The sequence below is a fragment of the Pyxicephalus adspersus genome, chromosome 4 (genome assembly GCF_032062135.1).
Source record: "Pyxicephalus adspersus chromosome 4, UCB_Pads_2.0, whole genome shotgun sequence".
Taxonomy (NCBI): domain Eukaryota; kingdom Metazoa; phylum Chordata; class Amphibia; order Anura; family Pyxicephalidae; genus Pyxicephalus; species Pyxicephalus adspersus.
Window position 1 is genome coordinate 53,108,391 of NC_092861.1, and position 20,453 is coordinate 53,128,843.

Sequence of the window (20,453 nt, forward strand, 5' to 3'; positions counted from 1 at the left end):
GTACGTTACAACTAAACTACAGGCAAAGATATAAAGTAAATGAATAAGAGCTGCTACCTGATAAAGGTTATACATTTATTTTACTTAAATTTTTTTCTGCATAAACTTCTTGTTAACTTTCTTTTTCTGCTGCAGATATTTTTTGCTCTCTATAGAGTAGGGAAGAGCTCTGACTAATTTCAGGTTTTTTTCTGTTGTTGTGAAACATTTCCTGGTTTAAAAATGTAACAGAGAACTGGAAATAAAAACTTCAAAATTAACAACAATTTTCATTTAGGTTTGTAGTTATACATTTTTTGCTCGTAGATTCTATGCTGTTGAGGTGTCTTCCATCGTCCCAGGTGTCCCGCATCATCCCGGTATGCGACTCCAAACCGGCATTGCAGGTACCGCCATCTTCACCTTTTCTTCCATGTTTTTCTTCCTACTTCACCCGACCCAGGCCCAAGATCGGGTGACATAAGTTGGAAAAAAAACTTGCCGATCTCACTGCACATGCGTGAGATTAGCAATTTGTTTTCCTTTTCACAAAAAGGTTCCCTCTGCGCATGCCTGAGATGCTCGGGCATATGCGGAAGGAGCACCCAAGAGCCTCCTGGGATGCGTGACGTAGGTTTTCCGGGAGGCTCTGCGCTTCTATTCATTCTCTATTGCTTAGGTGATCGAAAATAGGGGGCGGTGCTGCACCCTTCTTTTTTTTTTTTAAAGGGTGTTGCACTCAAATAAAAACAACTTTAACAAAAAAACAGAATTTTTACCTTACATAAAAGGGTTGTCTACCTATTTATGTAAAGCCAAATTTCTGAGTTTAGGTAGACTTTAACTATCTTTCATAGAGAGAAGAGAAAAATTCCTAATCAATCAGTTCCACTAGAGTACCACATCCCAAGACAAATAGGATTGAAGAGTATATTTTCCCATTTGGGATAGAACGATTCCAATAGGAATAATATATACCAAATAGAGGGATTTTAGGGTACCAGCATCAATGATATAATATAATCATAGTTTATTTACAAATTATTTTACAATTTATGGTACATAAATTACATACAACCTTTATTGGTTTGATAAAACCAATCAAAGGGCCTCTAAAGCCAATAGACAAATGTCTGCAATTTCAGTATAGATACAAGATACTTAATCAGACAAAGATATTATTATTAAACAGGATTTATATAGCGCCAACATATTAGGCAGCACTGTACATTAAATATTGCTACTAATAGTAGTAAGTACTTAGTTGACCCCCTCTCTGTGAGTTGGTAAAAATGAGGGGTGAACAATTAGAGGGTATATTAGTAAACTCTACGCGTTTCGCTGATCTGGTCTGCTTCCTCAGGAGTTTAATACTGACCCATAATTAATGTAGTTGTAACATAATTAATGTAAATTGTAGCAAAAAAGTGTTTGTATCTGCACAAAAAATACATATGGTTTCCTTCAGTATTCATTAAAAATATCAATGTATATAAATACTCTAGATCATACAAAACATATCATTTTACAATTTTCTATCATCATTATAGTAAACCAAAAAGTGAAAATGCAAATGAATGGCCCAAAACCAAAAAACAAGTGAATGAGAATATATAAATGTTAGCTCACATACCCCTGGATTGGCAGAGAAACACATTAATGCTAGGTTGACATATATATGACATATGTCTATTGGACAATGTCCCAAAACTTAAAAAAAGCGTTAAAAACTATGTGAATTTGTCTAAAATTAACATTAAAATATAGTCGAGAATTAATGAATTTTAAATGTAGGTTATTGCCAGTCACTCAACTTTTATGTTAATTGCAAAGCCCCTGAAGGCTGTATTGTCACCAACAAAACAATGGTTTGTATGGCAATTAAAGGGGTAATTAGCATCCTTTCCTTCATTAATTAAAGGGGTAAATAGTATCCTTTCTTTCATTAACATCACAACAGGTTTTTTTTTTAGTGACACTTTCACACATTTATACTTTCTACTGATTGGAAACCTATTGTAGTATGGTATGGGTGACAGTTGTAGTACAAAATAATACAATGTCATTTCATGTGACTACAGCAAAAAATGCTGTCTGACAGTAAAATGCTTCTAGAGCAAATCCTTGAAGAATTTGAAGAATAGTTTGTTATTTTTGGATAGAAGAATTTAAAGGGCAAAATATAAAAGGAAACTGGAGCAATGGGGAAAAGTGAACCTGACCAGGAAAACAAATACAATAAACAAAAGAAGGATCGAATCCACAGGTAATACATTTATAAATACAACCCATAAAGTTTTCCCTGGAGCAGGTGTCCCCAGTGGAGGATTTTCCATCACACATTGCTTTGGTAAAAACTGAAAATGCTAGGTCTCCCTTTAGTTTCTGTTGTAGGGATGTTTTCATATAGTGGAGCCCTGAGAAAATCTGAATTGGGGTTCCCAATGCACACCATTTAAGCTTCATGTATTCCCTGTTATTCTGTTAATTGGGGTTGACTAATGCCCAGTTTTCCCTCCTCTAAAAGGGTCTCCGCTATAATGCTTGGACTCCCTGTTTTCAAGCATTTAAACTTTCAACTCCCCTCACCAGACCCATACATAATTGTACTTCAGCACTGCATCTGGTAGTGATGGTCTACCGCTCGCCCTTGCACTTCTATATTCTTCTTAATGCGTAGGTTGCAAACCTCTTCCATCCGCCATCCCTGTACCTCTTTTCCACACACCACACACTGCACTCCCTGTACATATCTTCCACAGATCAGCTCTACACTCCCTGCACCACTCCATCTCAGTTCCACAGATCATCTCTGCACGTCTCTGTAACCATTTATTCACCTCCATACCGCTACTTCTTTGTTACCATGCACTGTACCAGGTTATTTCTGTATCCATAGTTGTTCCAGGGCCTATGGCTGCAATTGAAATGTCTTAAAAACTGCTCTGATACCTTGCATCCTCTCCCGAAAAGTATGCTGGCAGGAAAGGTAAGTATACAATTTTTTCTTTAGTAGTAAATGCTTATTTGTCACTTTTTGCTTATGTGACAGGGCTTCTTACTGCTACCTCCCTAAAACTGTGACTGGACATTGAACAAACAGCAGCAGTCTGCCAAGCACCACACTATACCCTCTCCTTTTGTGCTCCTTGACAACACATATTTATGTTTTAAAGGCTGCGCAGGTAACAAAGGTAACAATACAAAGAATAAGTCAGGTACTTAAACTACTTGAATCTAATTTTATTGATTTTTTTAATTAGTAGGTGCATTTTTGTAAGTGCGTGAAGTATATGCGCAGGAGTTATTTTTGGTGGGGGGCTCGGTATGCAGTTCTGCTGACAAAAAGTCACCAGAAGCCAGAGCTTTAGTTTTTGTCAAAAGAAACAGTGCAGTATGTCTGCTTTATGACATTTTAATGTGTATCTCCATGCAATTATTTTTTGTTAGTTTTGCGATTGCGGGGTTGTATGGTGAGCCATTGTGAGGTTTTTCTAGGTGTCTGCCAGAAAATTGTCCCCACTTTCAATCCACAAGGCAACAGGAAGTGAATAGAGATCCCATGACCTGGGTAGCTCGGACCTTCTAGCCCATCCTTTACCAACACCATTGTCATAACTACCGCCTCCTTCCACTCCTCCCCCTGCTTACCAACCACTCCCCCACCATTAAATACTCCAACACAAATCTTGGATTTAAATTGGCTGGCAACCAGCTGTTTATTTAAACACCATTAAATAAATTAACTATTCAAGTAATTAACAAACAAATATCCAAAACTAAATAAATGCCAAATAAAAAACTACATTTTACACTTTGATAGGCATACATTAACATAAAATACCATAACACACCATTATTATTATAATTATTATTAAAACGGGATTATATAATGCTAACATATTACATTGAATATAGCTTAATTAACCAACAACCTAATTCCCCTTTTAATAATACATAACCATTACAACAATATCCATAATGTTATCAAACTACCAATTATACACCCAAACAACCAGGCTGCACGTCTCAGAAGGCAAAATCCCACCCAACAAGAATTGAAGTCTTCCAACATCTCCACCTTGGACCCTATCCGCCCAGCACCGCCTCAGGAGCCATAATCATCCGTTCACCATAAAGGGGGAGACCCCACCAAAGGGGATCCCCCTGCCAAAATCCACCACTTTTCCAATACACTGGATCCTTGCCTTCCAAGACCCCAACCGCTAAAACGAACCAAATTCTCAACTTTAACCCTAACAGAAGGGGCGGGTGGGTGGGAAACTTTTTATTTCCAAAAGAGGGCCTCTCACTTTCATCCAGCCCTTTTTAACGACTCCTATTCCTAATCTCCTCCTACCCCACGTTCTATACTAGCCCAGCCCCCTCTAGCATCACTACCTTTTCTTAATCCCTTAACACCTGTCATGTAGGCCCTGCGCCTATTTCTTACGGCTACGGGCCTCTGTTTGTTAAGAGCTACAATGAGTCACATGAAACCTGTGGAGGTTGTATTGAGTCTGTAGGTATATTAACAACTGTCAGAGGGGCTTACAATCTAATGTCATGGGTAAAGGTCTTTAACACAGTCTAAGACCAATTTTGGGGGGAGGCCAATTAACTTAATTTTGAGGGTGCCCAAGGTGGAGTTGGAGTTTAATGAAAATGGACAGAGGTTTATGTAGTCATTTTATTAGCATTTTGACTACCAAGATTGGTTCCTTGTAGAAAGTAAAGCAAAAGAAAGTAAAGGTGATTGAAATTCACTTTTACAAAAAAAAAAAAATAAATTCCCAATGCTCTCAACACAAATTAAAAAATAGGAGAACCTAGTACAAAACAATATAATGTTATTCACCTCTGCCTGCTTTTTTTGCACTAATAATTGTTTCCAAAAGTTTGGGTCTGTAACAGTTAACAAAACCATTGCTTATTTACAGACCATGAAATATCAGGTCCCCTTTAGCTTGTCCACAATGCCCAAATCAATGATCCCATACCACTAAGAGTAATTGTCTGTGGCAGACCAACATCCCACATTCGGGAAATTCTCTCTTCACTATCTGCTAAAATGCTGGGAAAATAAATCGGTCTATTAGCTATTAGAAATGTGGAAGAAGTAGAAAAAGTATTAATTTATGGAAATAGAACTACGGGCCCCAATTGTAAGCTATGGGCCTAACCCCCCGCCTTTCTACAGAAACACTGCTCCCAATCCACAGCTCTGCTTCCTCCACAATCAGTTATAATTCCAAAACAAAAAATACAGGAGCAAAAGAAATGCCTTTATAACATGTATGATGAAAAGCACATGTCCTCTCTTTCTTTTTGGTGGAAGTCACATGACATACAAGCAGCTAGGGGAGCACATGTGGTTACAATGCACTTTCCTATGCAATCTTTGCATTACACTCTAACTCCATCAAAATGTTAAACCTTTAATGATTTGCCCTCCCAACTACAAGGGTTAAATTCTCCCATGCTCACTACAAGGGTCAGGTGCACCCAACAGCTAGCAAATGCAGTGGTGGATGCACATTTTGCTTTGTACAAATGTCTTGACTTTCTGTGAAGTGCAAATTTTAAAGTACTGTAATACATAACAGCTGCATCCAATACTAAGACCCCCCCAAATCACCTGTATTCTTGTGCCCTTTATTATTAAAATGGTCTGGGAGAAAACTGCATTGTACAACAAATAAACAGATGACATCCAGGATATTAGAACTTCTGACAATATAAATAACCTAGGTTTTTTGTTTCAGTCACACACCAGAAACAAATGTTCAGATAACTGTGTGGAAAAAACCTGAACAGCAGTGATCCAGAACAAGGCAGAGAATCAAAACACCAACCAGGCAAACTGTTTTTTTTTCAGAACCAAGTCAGCAATGGCAGTTTACATAATACTTGTAGATCTTGTAGACCAGTGTTTCTTGGCCTTTCTTAAACATGGGGGAACCCCTTGAAATAACCTTCAGGTCTTCAGGGAACCCCTACTATAATTAATATATCCATAATTCACAAAGTATTCCCATAATAGAGATGGAGGGAGTCACTCTCAGTAAAGTGCCCATAAACAGGTGTAAGTGAAAGAATGCATTGACCATTCTTGTCCATGAAAATATCTTTGGTCCCAGTCTTTATGAATCTCTGGTTTGGTGAAAATGGATTGTGAAGTAGGTTGTAGTCACAGTAGCTGTCTTTCTTCCAGATTTGCCTACAAGCCCTAGCTGAGAGTACACTACTCTTGGCCGTGCTCCTGTTGACCTTGCTGCTCTCCTGGGGCTGCACACACAATTCCAATCTATTCCCTTACCTATGCTTTATGCTCCTTTTATGCTTTTATGCTTTTTAGTCTCATCAACTAATCAGAGTCCCCTTCTTCTGCATCTTCTCTTTGCAACCTTGTTAGGGGCTCAGAGTGTGGAAGTGATAGACTGTGGAGCTTCCACTGTGAAAGGAGCTGCCATTGGGACATACAGACAAATGTATTTAGGGAATGTACATGTAAGAAGGAATAGAGGTAAATGTTTCCAGTGATGGACTATACACTTTTTTTGTATTGTGGTAAATCATATAATTAATCATAGGACAAAGCAGCATAAAATGTTACCTTTATATACATAGTACTACATGTGTACAGTGGAAAATGTAGAACGTATCATTGGAAGGAAAACTTCTTTATGACCGACTGTATTGTGCATGACTAGAGTATGTGCAATTTTTCCTCAGCAATAAGTGTTCAGTGTATGTGCAGTGACCCTGTTACCATGGGGCACTTATGAAAAAAGGCCTCCTTGTAAAACTGGAAACTTCAATTAATCTTTTCAGTAGTCCGTGTCTTGAATGCACCAGCTTTACTGCTCATCAGCTGCTGCTGGTAATTTGATCAATTGATTGGGTTGAATACCAGATCCACTGCCACACATAACGGTTTCTCCTATTGGCTCATATGTCCTGTAGTGGGAGAAGTGGATATTCACATACACAGAAATGTGAAATACCTGCAATAGCTAGCAAACAATTAAAGGTTGGTATTTTGAGACACAAATCATGGCTTAACAGGACTGGTCTTTAAACATACTTAGTGATGCTAAATTGCCATATCAGTGGAGGTCAGCTTAATTGATATAAAGGGCCTCAAGTGTACCCCCCAACATTACCAAATGACCCAACATAATATTTAGTAAATGTAATGGTGTAGAAAGTTGTCAGATACTGAGGACATACAATAGGTAATGCAAAGGGACTATGTCTATAGAGACTGGGGACATGCTTCAGTAGATTGTCATATACTGAAGACATGTTAGAGGAAACTGCTAGAGATCACATCTATTACAATCATTTTACAAGACAATGCTTCCACATCTGTGCCCACTACAGCTCTTAAAGTAAGTAAGAAAGTGCAAAAGTAAAAGTAAAAGTAAAAAAAAAGTGCAATCCCAAATTTATATTTTTTTCTGAGAATGATCCATTTAAAAAAAAGATTGAAATTAAAGGATGGACAGAACAGATATTGTAAGGTAGTGTGAAAGAAATAAACCTTAAACATTTAACTACTGGACACCAGTTTAAATTGTATTTGTCTTTGCCTGGACTGAGTAAGTACTCTTACCCCAGTAGATGAATAAACTGATATTTAATAAAAATATGGAAAACTGAATAGACCTTTCTGTTCTGTTAAGTGTTTTGTAGTTAAATGAGTTGCAACAGGTATTATGCAATTCCATATAAGCCTTAGGAGGTTTATTATATATTTTGATATTATTATTAAAAATAATATTTATAAAGATAAAGCAGCTTTTAATTATGGATACATCATTAAATGATTTTAATCTGGTATTAGCCCTTTGAAATTTTAGGCCTTTTTGATCCTTTAGGTATATGTGAGTCTATATATATCTGAGTAATTTCATGGGTATAGGGACTGCAGATTGTATTTGGTGGATAAATTGTTGACATATCACACTGGGTACCCATAATGGGCCTGATTTATTAAAGCTCTCCAAGGCTGGGGAGAATACACTTTCACCAGTGAAGATAGGTGATCAAGCAAACCTGGAATAGATTTCTTCAATGTCAGTTGCTATTTGCTAGCAAATGTTTTGAATCCTGGACCAGATCCATCCCAGGTTTGTTGGATCACCCAGCTTCACTGGTGAAAGTATATTCTCTCCAGTATTGGAGAGCTTTATTAAATCAGGGCCAATGTCTTTTCTGTCTCTAGGTGTGCCTCTTTCTCAAGTTCCACAGTTGAGAGGTATGTTAATTAGCAAATAAAATGATGTGACCATCACCTGACTTTTACAGTTTAAATGTTTTAATGTTGCATTTATAGATTATGTGTTGCAGTGTTAAATCACCCACTTACTTATAAAATACATCAGAGCAGCAAGTCTTTCAGCCCTGTTAAGTACCACACTTGTACGTTTCATTATCTGTGTTTTCAGCAGCAAAATAAACATGGACTGAAAAATATTCTTACAATGCATTCCAAGCTTTATTGTGGTTTATATGAAAACTAAGTTAAAGCTGAACTCCAGGATAAGAAAATTCAGTTTGAATATTATGGTTTTTCTAAGTTTATTAAAGCATTATACACACAAAGTGGATATAAGTCCTTTTTGACCATTGAGCAATATATTTCAAATTAAGTTTTTGTGCCAAGAGTTTAGCTTTAAAAATGTTTTAAATGCATATCTACAGGTGTGGTTTTAAATGTAACCGCACCTGTGGAACCTCTCAATTTGTTTTTCTTGTTTTAAATTATATCAACAGGTCTTCATCATCAAAACCCAGAATTTGTTTAGGGGTGAAATGTTTACTTTGATCTAATTCTTTTTCTAAGGTTTGAACTCATCAATACCAAATGCAAGATCATCATCAGTGAGTGATTTGACTTTTTGGTTGCCAAAGCTTGCCAGGACATTTTGGAACAGCTGAAGGTTCCAGTTTTGATGTTTCTTCAGTATCTTTACTTGGTACATTTGGTTCAGCAGCGGACAAATTGGGAACCTGTTGTAAAGCAGCAGTTTCTTCTTTTACATTGACTTTACTTTCACTTTCCACCTCCTCTGAAGACTCATCTTTATGATCATATTTGTGTTCTCGATGCGGCTTTCTGCCTGGTTTTCCCTTCTGTTCTGATTTGTGTCCTTTGTGATGGCTACTTTTTTTACCTCTAGATTGCTGTTCTTTTAGAGGGGATAGACCACTGTAGGGCATCATTATCTGCAACACAATTATATCATAATTTTATAACATTAATATTTCTACACGTAAACAATGTGAAAAATGTTAGGACATAAAAAATTTTTTTGGGTTTTACTGTTATTGCGCCCAGCCCATTCCCTCCAGCGCTTGCGCTCGCGGTAGCACTGGGGTAGCAGGATCAGTGCCCTGTAGGTTGCATCCCTGTGCCTGAGGTTTCCCTCAGCATACGCTGCACTGCGGCTGCACAGCTAAAGGGAATTGTGTGCAGCTGATTAGCTGAGTAGTTCCTGTTAATCCCAGGCTGTCATTGGCTGCTGGGGCTTTATAGCCTCTCTGCTCCCAGTCAGATGTGCCTGTTATAGCATCTGCGGGGCTTACCTGTGTTGGAGTGTTTTTGTGAGTGGTCTCTGTTACCGACCTCTGCTTGCGACCCTGACTGTTTTTGCCTTTGCCCTTTGTACTTCGCTAGATGGACTGATTTCCTGTGTTTTCAACCTCAGATAGTTTTTTGCCTTTCCTGTCCCTTCTTACTCTGCATTTGTGGCTCTGTACCCTGGTGGGCGCCGAGTCGGCTGGCGGCCTATCTCCTTACACCACACAGAGTGCTGGAAGACACAACCAGTCTCCCCAGGCTGAGCGGGGGCTGTATAGGCGAAGACAGCATTATATATTGGGGGTTTGGTGTCTGGGAAATACCGGTATTGATCCGGGCCTTACAGATGACTAATAAAAGTTTAAACTAATGTTTACATTGTAAAGATTAGAGTATTTTTGTCTTCCTTCTTTCCTGTTCATATAGATTCCCTGCATTTCATACCTTTTTGTACAATGGGTGTAAAAATTCTTAGATGCTTTTAAATACCTATAGCCAAACCTAACTTTTGTGTAAACATTTGCTGTAATAAATACAATGCTAGATTTCTAAAAAGCAGCATCAATTTATACTTTACAATACTGAGAACCCTCATGTAAATTTACAAGACAAATCTTGCTAAAGTAGCAGCAGTTAGAAGCTGCAATTTATGTTGCTAATACCCAATAAATTTATATGTACATATGTATATATAGTAAACTGCACAATAAACTCCCAAGTATATCTAAACCCAAGAAAAATGAATGTCTGCATTAGTTTTTTCCCTCCATTATGTTTTTTTTTTTTTAATTTTCACCTGGTGATGCTGTCAGTAATACTTTCTGTCCTAGGATGATGACTCAAACATGCTGGGCTGTATTTATGGAGACGCAGAGTTGTCTACTCAGCCAGCCTTTTATTGAGCCACCCTCTTCACATCCATAACATAGAATGTGTTTGTGGTTAACAGAACTGATCTGGTCAAGAGTGATATAACGCTGCTTTGGATTTCAGTGCAGCACAGGCAAATGCATAGGAAGTTAAAAAGCTTACTGGAATATGAATATGCTTAAGGTAAACTTCTCATGAAAGAAACATGTAAGCTCCAATTTCTGTCCTCCTTATGAAGATGTTATTTACCCAGATATTTTACAAAACAGGGTGGTAGGAGAAATGTCAGAAGTCATTAAGTGTGTTTCAGGTCTCAGACATAAAGTGTTAGAGCAAGAGGATGGGAAGAATGGTCAGGTAACTAGCATTTCAGTGTTACTCAGCAATTGTAGTCTTCATTGGTTTTCTCATGAAAAAGTTAATTTTAAAATAGAGCTAAACCCAATTATTCATCAAAGCAATTTTAAACATTTAAAATGTTTTTTTTTGTCTTGTTATGGGGTGGTCTTCCAACTGTACTCTTACATTGTCATCCTGTCATATGCACCAGTGTCTGTAAATACAACCAGCTGTGGCCCACTGATGAAATGATGTGATACTCAATTATGGTTTATTACTTTAAATTTATAACAATGTAAAATATGTAAAATAAATATTTCTGTCTTTATATTCCAAACTACATTCCTTCAGCAATAAAAGAAAACCACTTACAATTTTTTTCTCATTGCATTGAGGAGCTGAATGAAAATTTATACTCTTGTCTGTAGCATTGATTGTGGTATCACAAGTCAGTGGTTTCTGAAAAAAAAAAAAGAAAAGGAAAAAGGTGTAAACTCTCAGTAAACACTCAGTCTTATTGGTAATATTTTCCAATCTCGAAGCTGCAAGGCTATAGCTTTAGAGCTTCTGTTTATTCTACCTTAAAAAGTATTCTTGCACCAATTAGGGAAAAAATGGAAATTAAACGGAGACCCCATGAAACAATTATACTGAGTTAGTCTTTATTTATAACACTGACAAAAAAGTTTTTGTAATGACATTTCATGAGTAAAAAATCATCTCCTTACTTATAAACACTCCATCTCTTAAGAGTAGTACAGCAGTACTTAAGCTCCATATTAATATTCTAGCTCTGATTTATCACAGGTATCATTCAACTAGCAGATTACTTTATATTAGGCAAAGCACTGGACCTTTTTGTTTTGTATAGCTAGATTTATACAAAAATGTTTTATTGTATGTTTACTTGTATAGTGTTTTTGTAAATTTATATAAAAAAGCAGGGACCAGAATTTGTTCTTTACTTTTTTGTTCTCCTCATTTAAAAAGCTATTTGCCACATTAATAATGCCAGATTTATCAAAATGTGTACGGGTTTTTTTCCTTGGCAAATATCCTTCTAAAAGTGGAGTTTGGGGTCACCAGATACCTTTAACGTGGGGATAAAAAGCTCTATTCACTTGAATAGAGTAATCTATCACCAATTTTGAAAAACAGCGACAAAACAATGTTTTAAACAATTACCATAAATATCTTAGAACTGATAAATAGAGACTTGGCAAAAATGACAAAAGCTGTAAAAAGTATGATGTTTTTACTAACCAACTGTTGATAAATTTGTTGATCTTTAAAAAGAGGATAATTGCTACCAAAACATTGTCATGACTAATATGATGATATAATGATATTCATTTTTGATCTTTGATAAATGTGGCTCCTAAATTCAGGTCAGTATAAACTATGACTGGACTGAACAGTAATGACTTGTCACCCATCTCTGACATGAATTATAGTTCCATTAATGTTTTTAAGTTTCAAACCTGCCAGAGTAATGCAGAAAATTCAATTGATCGGAGGGGCACCCCAGTTTCCATTTGCTCTTACAATATGTTAACTCTTTCAAAGCAGTCTAATGTAAAGAAAAGAAATAAAAGTTTTATATATGTCATGCTTCTGTTCAGAGTTGCTTAGGTCAGGCTGTCCTAAGGAAATTTGTCACTAAATACTAATATATCTGAGCATTTGCAAAGGAACTTACAGCATTTTCTTCATTGTTACATTCATCTCCTAGTATGGTGTAGTCAGGTTTGGAACAATTGGTTGGCATTACAACAAACTCCACATGATATATCTGTTCATGAAATCCCTGCAATGTAAAGATACAAGTGTAAGAAGGTAATTAGTAAAGTAAGAAACTTGTAAGCATATTACTGCATTTCTCATTTCTGAGCATTGTCACATGAATACAAAGTATATCTAAGCCCTGGAGCTCCAGCAACTTATGAAAGGGGTTTACAAACCCCCCCAGACATCATATTGTACTTTATGGCACAATTTATACAAACTTACCTTTACTGTAGAGCAAGGGTGGACAACCTACGGCCCGTGGGCCACATCCAGCACGTGGTCCACATCCGGCCCACGGAGCTGTCAGATCTGGCCCTCTCCTCCTTCCCTCTCTGCTCGTTGTCTTGCAGGGTATTGGGCACACACATCTCCTATTTTTCTCTATGAGATCAACCAGGAGAGGGAGCTGCTTGTACTGTGAGATAATCCCAGCATGAGAATCCCAGCATGAGAGCTGTGTCTGTATCCATGCAGCTGTCATTATCCCCATGTATAAACCTTCATAACTCCTCCACTGATTTTCATAGAAATGTGGAATTTTCAGGGTACACAGGGGGCCCTAGTAGCTGCTACTAACCTCTCCACACATTACATGTTGCCAGATATGGGGTCACAAGCATAAAATCCAAACAACAATCAGATATATTTTCACATTAAGTGGGGCTATTTCATCAGCAAGGTCCCCAGATTGTGTTGGCATGTTGGAAACCCCCTGGGGGCCACTCACATGGCAAAAAATATTAGGTACTGGCAATTGTCTATGGGCCATGGTGCCCCTTAAAGTTCACAAAACTTCAAGGCTGCGTTCAGGTTGCCGGTAAGGTTGTGCTGTGGTTATCCCTTCCGCTCAGTAACGCTCACTGCTGCCTGCAGTCACATCTGCAGACTCAGCTGCGCAAGGGATTCAGCAGCTGGTGAGCAGCCTGTTACACATAGCTGAACTCCTACATTCTGTGAAACCCAATATCTCTGGAACAGAGGGATGTTGCCAGGTGGAAATGTAGGAGCTAGTAGGAAATGCCTTTTGCCCCCCCCCCCCCGCCCTATTAAAATGGTGTACCCATCATAGCATGCTACCCTGTCACACATAGCTATCCCCTTATTCTCCAGGAACACCATTTTCTCTGTAAGAAAAGAAAAATGTAACTGCAAGTGCAGGGCTCTTGTGGTTAACTCCCCCTAAAATGTCAACAATATGGCTCGATCACAAGATATGAAAAACTATACCTCCCATACCGCACTACCCTGTCACACATAGCTAGTCCACATACTTTCTGTGAATCCCAATATCTCATTAACAGTAGAGGAAGAAAAATGTAGAATAGGTGGGGGACTTGTGGCTACCCACCACCACCAAAATTTTATCACTCCTACCATACCATGGTAGAATCCATGGTTTATCTCAATGTCAACAGTGGCGTCCACATGAAAAAAAGTTGGGCACCAATGCTGTAGAAAATTCTTTCCAAAACCTAGGTTTACTTTAATCACAGCCATCACAATAGTTTGAGATTTTTAGCTAATACCAAATCATACTTGCAACACAGATGACATATGCAAACATTTTATGGGGTACGTAACATAAAGTGATGCATAAATAAAGAGTAAATAGCAATATTTGACTAGATTTGGCTGAATGTAAGCTTAACAAATGGTTTTACTCCTTATTTTTTGAGACACTTTCACAAAATTGCAAGTAAAAGCACAGAAAATTAGACATTTAAAATGCTTACTTGGAGAGTTTTTTCTTCTTCTAAACAATATTTTTATTGACTTACATTGTTATATCAGGAAACATTAATTCCCAAGCACAGCCCCCTCCTTATTAGAACCTCATGGACTTCTTCTCTTCTTAAAGAGTATAATTAATAACTGTATCCCAGCTCAACTCCAGGGTAGACGTGAAGGAAAGGCTGCTTGAGGCTGCTGTGCTCCTAACATCACATTCATAGTGGTGGCTTCCATAAGCAGTTTTGGTACTTTTAGATGTTTGAATAGTCTAGTGCAGTGGCCGCAAACATTTTGAACGTCACAGACCACTAATTTCACAGACTTTAGAACTGTGCATGCCCGGGGAGCTGTGTGTCACTCAAAGGGGAAGAAACTTCCCCCACAGTGACGTCATGATGCCAGAACTGCCCACTCACTCATCGCAGGTCTAAGCCAGAGACACAACCCGCCCACTGCCCTGAGCCTGTGACCTGTTTGGGAGACATGGTCTGCAGCTTTGGCCGGTGTGCCCGCCCCCAGCGGGGTCCTTCTTCTGATCTCGCTGGAGGGTGCACTAGCCAGAGCCGCAGACCACCAAAATTTGCTCGCAGACTGGCGACCGCTGGTGTAGTCTATAGAAGTGAATAGGGCTGTACTGCACACATGTAAGCTGCAAAGTGGCACGGCATATAAACAATCATCTGCTTTGGTTCCTGAATCCTGATACCAGAACCTTGAGGGGGAGGATGGGTTTGTTTAGGGCATTGAATTGCATTGTTTAGGAGTATTAGGGCTACGTCATTTGAAGTTTACTCATGAAGACAAATATAGAAATCCTGATATTTTAAATTAATTTTCTTCTTTAAAAGTGGTGATAATAGGTAGTGATTTTCTGTTTTCTGCACTATTGTTGATTACTGGACAGCCATTCTAAGAATTTGCAGCTGGACCCAACATAAAGCAAGCATGTCTAACTTCCCTGGAAAGAAGATTTTGGACATAACATAAACATAAAAACTTGTCTTCTTAGATAACACACATATTCAAATTAGAATTCATTTGTGAATGCATAATAAAATATTATTGCTCATGGAGTTATGCACTTACTTGTTTTGTGGCCTTTACTACTCGGGAAAGCTTGTGCAGCTTTGTAGCATTGATGTTGGAATTGTACTCATCTATTACTTTACTTAATAAATTTAAAAGTTCAGGATCATCATGATCCACTGTTAAGGGGCAGCCAAGACAAACTCCTGGAAACACAGTGAACAGTCATGAAAGAATCAGTACTTTAAGCTCATATCCAACAGTTACCTTTAAAAAATAAAAAATATTAAATCTTCATAAGATAAATTACTACTTTATTCTAAAGGCTATACCATTTAAAATGTAATTTATTGAAAACAACAATATGGAAGCAGCTATCCAGATGCTGCTACCCTCTCTGCTGCTTTTGTCAGTACCAATGCTTTGTGACAGTAGAACAATATGTGAAACATCTCAAACACTGTTTTTTCTATCTGTGCTGAAACAGGTAGGGTCAAGATTCAGCATACTAAACCGAATATGTAGGTCAGAGGAGATCCACTGCATATCAGAAGGAGGTAATATGCAGGTTGAATGATCTTGTCATTAAATTCTGAATGATCTCACAAATCAAACTAGCCAACTCAAACTCAAGCAACAAGAAGCATGATCACAAGCACAAGAGCACTAACCCACAGATCAAGGAGGCTTTAAATACCCCCTGAGGCCTATGGTATGCCAATTAATGACATTATTCATTCAAAAGGACCCAGGTAAACAAAATAAAGCCTTTTAAATAAATGCAAAATAAACCATTCTGAGAGCAGCAGCTCCTCCGATGTTAACTCTAGTAAATAATTTTCTAAAATTGTAGTATTTGATGGCAAGGGGTGAAACCATTTAATTTTAAGTTAAATAAAATGAATGACAGTAGGTAAAAATGCAACATTCTTGTCCCCTTTTATGAAAAGGCCCCATGCCTGTAAGAAAAATACTTTTTTTTTTATAGGAATACAATAATACAATACTATACAATAATAATAATATATTCTCCTTATCCTTTTGAAGAGGCCACATACTGATAATGACACATGGGCTAGTTTTAATAAGCTAAGTGGCCACTTTAATGGCTGCTAGCTCCAGGAATTTATTTTTGTACTTTTTTTTTGTAGGAGATATAAAAGAAAGAAAACACTGAATGACAATATTTAACTTAAATCTTTCAAAATAATTAATTACACTGCTGACACCTTACATTTGCAATTACTTCCTGCTTGATTATTTTCATTTTTGGCACTTAATAAACCAATGTAAATATTTGGTGACTATGCAGCAGAGATTATCAAGCCCTTGTAACATAAAGCCAGGGTTCATGTATCATTGTGAATAGGCCCTAGAGATTGTTGTATATCTCCACCTGCTGGCAAAAAGCTGCGGTGCAGCACTTACCGTAATTCTAATTTAGGAAAACAGTTAATAACCTTTCTGTTCTTCAACTTCTAAATGTTCTATCATACTAACTTACAACGAGAAAGAAAAGGATAATACAGAATTAGATCTGACACAATAGCAAATGTATATTATTTACATAACAGAAGGTACAGATGTTCAGAAATATAAATTTATATTATCTCATATGATCTGTCTTGTAGGTTAAAACTATAATTAGAAACATATTTTTCTTTTGCTTGTAGGTAATAACTATAATGCCATAATTAGAAACATTATTTCTTTGCTGTGCTTAAACTACTTACCAGCTTGTGATGTGCATGCTAAGAGGACATTATTCATTCGGCCATCAGGAGTTTCATTTACATGGAGATCGCATTCACCTGTTTCCTGGAAAAAAAAATGTAATTTTAATTTTTTTCCAACCACATTGTATTAGCAATAAAAGTATATTGCTCTAAAGTTGTTTTATTATGCAAAGGATTTCTAGATTGGTTTAGTTAGTTATGTAAGACACAGGCCTCTGGGTTCCAGAGACAATTCCCTGGGATAAAAGTTTTGGTAACTGTGAAAAGACTTCCTCTCATTTTCTAGGGACAGTAAGTGAAGAGAGATCTCCTTAGATGAACCAGAAAGCAAATAACTGGACTGGGAATACCAGACACCACCTTCATTAAGGTATTTTTTAGGCTATATGCCATTGAACATATAACTTGAATTTAACACAGGATATCATACGTATAAAACGTACCCCTTCTACATCAAGTTTACATTTTTCTGAATCTTGGGTTTTGAAATCGATTTTTGAGCAATTTGTCTTTCTAACCACATAGTGTATGATGTATTCCCATCCAAGCAGCATCTGAAACATAAGATGACAACTGTGTTATTATTACATATCAATATAACAACTATGATAACAATATGATAACTAGGCTGGAAAAGTGTTCAGGTTCACAGATTATTATAACATAAACTAGACCTTTCACTAAAAATACCCAATTGTCCCCCCCCCCCCCAACAATTCCACAATATTAAAAAGCAGACAATTCTAATATAAAATTGATTAGAAGTATATTATCTTCTTTTCTTTATTTCATGCCTAGGCAAGGATGACATATGCCACATCTGCAGCCTCAGGGGTTCCTGCATCATATTTTATAGGAAACTAAAGTTCCATTCAGACAGAAAATTGTGCCAGATCTCTGTGCAAAATTGTGGCATCTTGTCATCAGGAAGTTGGTTGCAGAAACCAGAAAGATACAGCCAAGTCCTAAAAATGTAGAAGAAAAATGGCCTTTTCTTTTTTCGTTTATGGCTCTGTAAAGGCAGCAAAGGGGGATATTTTGCTGCTTGGGTCATCATTTTTGAATATATTTTAAAGTGTATGTCAAGCCAAAAGTTCAAGTTTTGCATAGAAAAGGGAAAGTATTACGCTATTTAAAAAAGGTTCCAACAGGCAGAAAATTAGGGAAGTCTGCAATGGGGACATCAAAAGCAATAAAAACATTAGATGTGTGTGGTGTTGGTGGAGGTGCTGGGTAAATAGCCTTATGCTAGTCTATGCTGTGCTATCAGATTTATAACCGTCGAGCATGACTGTTCTTCTCAGGTGAAAATCACCTAACGTGTGTGTATGTAGCTTTAGCCAAGCCATGTAAGCATGTTAATAAAGCCATGTGTAGACAAATGATCCTGACAGGATTGAGACTGAGTGTTTCTTATATGAGCTGTGACCACATGACAAGGTATAGACACTGGACCTCATTTATTTAAGTTCGCCAAGATTGTAAAAATAGACTATCATGGGAGAACCTGGGAGACCAGGAAACCTGGACAGGACTTCCTAAAATTATTGGCTATTGGTTGACAATCCTGGACCTGATCCATTTTTGCTGAATCACCCAGGTTCTCCCATGATAGTCTATCTTCTCCAGTCTTGGAGAACGTTCATAAATCAGACTCATTGTGCAAGCCATACACATCCAAAAAAAGTACTCTAAATACTTTGGGCTGTGCATGGTACACCTAACCCCTGCCCATCCTCTGCAGCTCCCAACTCAGCTGTCAAAATGCTTTATTTACATAGTTTTTACAAGAGCAGAAAGAACTAACACTAAGAACAGTGCCTGCAGTGTCAATATTGGTTACAATGAAGCCCAGGCGGATCCACGGGCGAAATAGGCATCTGTCCTGAGGGGGAATTTATTAGGCAAAACATAAAGTTACTGAAAGTAATGTGTTATAAGCAGAAAAATGTAGGCAAACATAAGGATTCAAATGACAGACAAGTGCCAAATTCTGAAGGGTAGATAAATGGATCAGAGCATCCCCCAATTGACAGGTCTCGTTGAGTATTCTTGTTATACAGTGATTAAGACAACCATTCAACGAATGGGGTCATGGGTGCCCAAGGCCCATTGGTGTGTAGTGTGTTCTTTTGTAGGACCTGGTCTGATCCAACAGAGGTATTGTAGCAAAAATGGCTGAAACACTTAATGATGGCCATAACAAAAAGGTGTTAGCACACACCATGCATTTCAACCCCTGGCCTTTTTCCAAAAAGCCTACTATGGGCACATGTGCATTATAATTCCTTACCATACTTTTGTTTGCTCTGGTTAATTCTAAACTCAGCCATTTAAAGTATTACATTTGAGTGTGAGTTAAGAAATAATTTGCAATTAGCTTTAGAGTTCATTTTTGCTTTTACGTTAATTAATTGCTGAGAAGTGGTCTTTTTGTTGTGACTTCTAAAACTCTTCAGGTTGAGCTCAAAAATTCATTACAAAATTTTAAAGTGGTAGACACAAGAAGGGTTGAGAACTAGAAGTCTTGCATATTTCATAGCAATGTTGGTGCAATCAAAGATATCTCACAAGCCTGTCCTTGAAAAATACAGGCCAAACAATCAGCATGCACTAGTTCTTAGCACAAAGCTGGTTTACATGGCACCACCAGTAATGTCCTGTCCATATTGCACTGCAAACAGGCAAGCAAGGTTATCAGCTCTGTCAAGTTCCTATCTGTGAAGTGGCAGCGTTGTTCTGCAATCATAACATACTTTCGGTTCTATTATGACAATGCTGCCTCTCAGTAGATACAGTACAGTAAGTAACAGGGGAAAGGAAGTATGTTGCTGGCAGGATCAAATGGTAAACATGAAGGAAATAAAACCTGAAAAAAATGTAGCACCTCTTTAAGGGCGACGTTGATTAGCCTAGAGACTTTGTTGCTCTGTCCTGTTCCTGGCTAAGACAATGTAAAAGTAGAGAAGGGGGACCAATGAAAGGTGTTCAGTGTTCTCCCCAGAAATTTTTTTCAGCCTGGTGGTAGAAAGCTGTAACCAGGTGGTAAAAAAGGGGGTGTGGCAAAACACGGCAAATTTAGTGCTGCCAGTGGTTTATGCCATGGATATCCAGTAACCTCTTATTGTTTCAGAGTTCTACCTTCTCCCAATGATTTGTTACAACTTTGTAATGCCTGCCCCGTTAGTATATCCAATTTTTCTATTCTATGTATTTTGCCACAACTGTCCTATGCCGTGTATTGTGACCCAACTTACTAGTGTTCTAAGTTTTTTAAGAGTGTATTCCTTTGTAGTAGTGTAATAGTATAATGAATGTGGTGTAACAAGTTAGGCTTAGCTCATATTAGCAGCAAAAAACATTTACCCCTTCTAAGTGACTTCTGGCAACTGCTA

The 20,453-nt window shown here is 37.7% G+C and overlaps 1 protein-coding gene across 1 annotated transcript in view; it reads right to left on the reverse strand.

Moving 5' to 3' along the window:
• Window positions 1-8,458: 8,458 nt before the first annotated feature.
• LOC140328513 (T-kininogen 1-like) overlaps window positions 8,459-20,453 on the reverse strand; it is a gene marked incomplete in the record, with an annotated part of 27,683 nt that continues 15,688 nt past the window's right edge. The window contains 6 exon segments of the mRNA XM_072408173.1: window positions 8,459-9,213; window positions 11,150-11,236; window positions 12,477-12,584; window positions 15,383-15,528; window positions 17,056-17,140; window positions 17,502-17,612. Of these exon segments, the coding sequence (XP_072264274.1) occupies window positions 8,866-9,213; window positions 11,150-11,236; window positions 12,477-12,584; window positions 15,383-15,528; window positions 17,056-17,140; window positions 17,502-17,612 (885 nt within the window).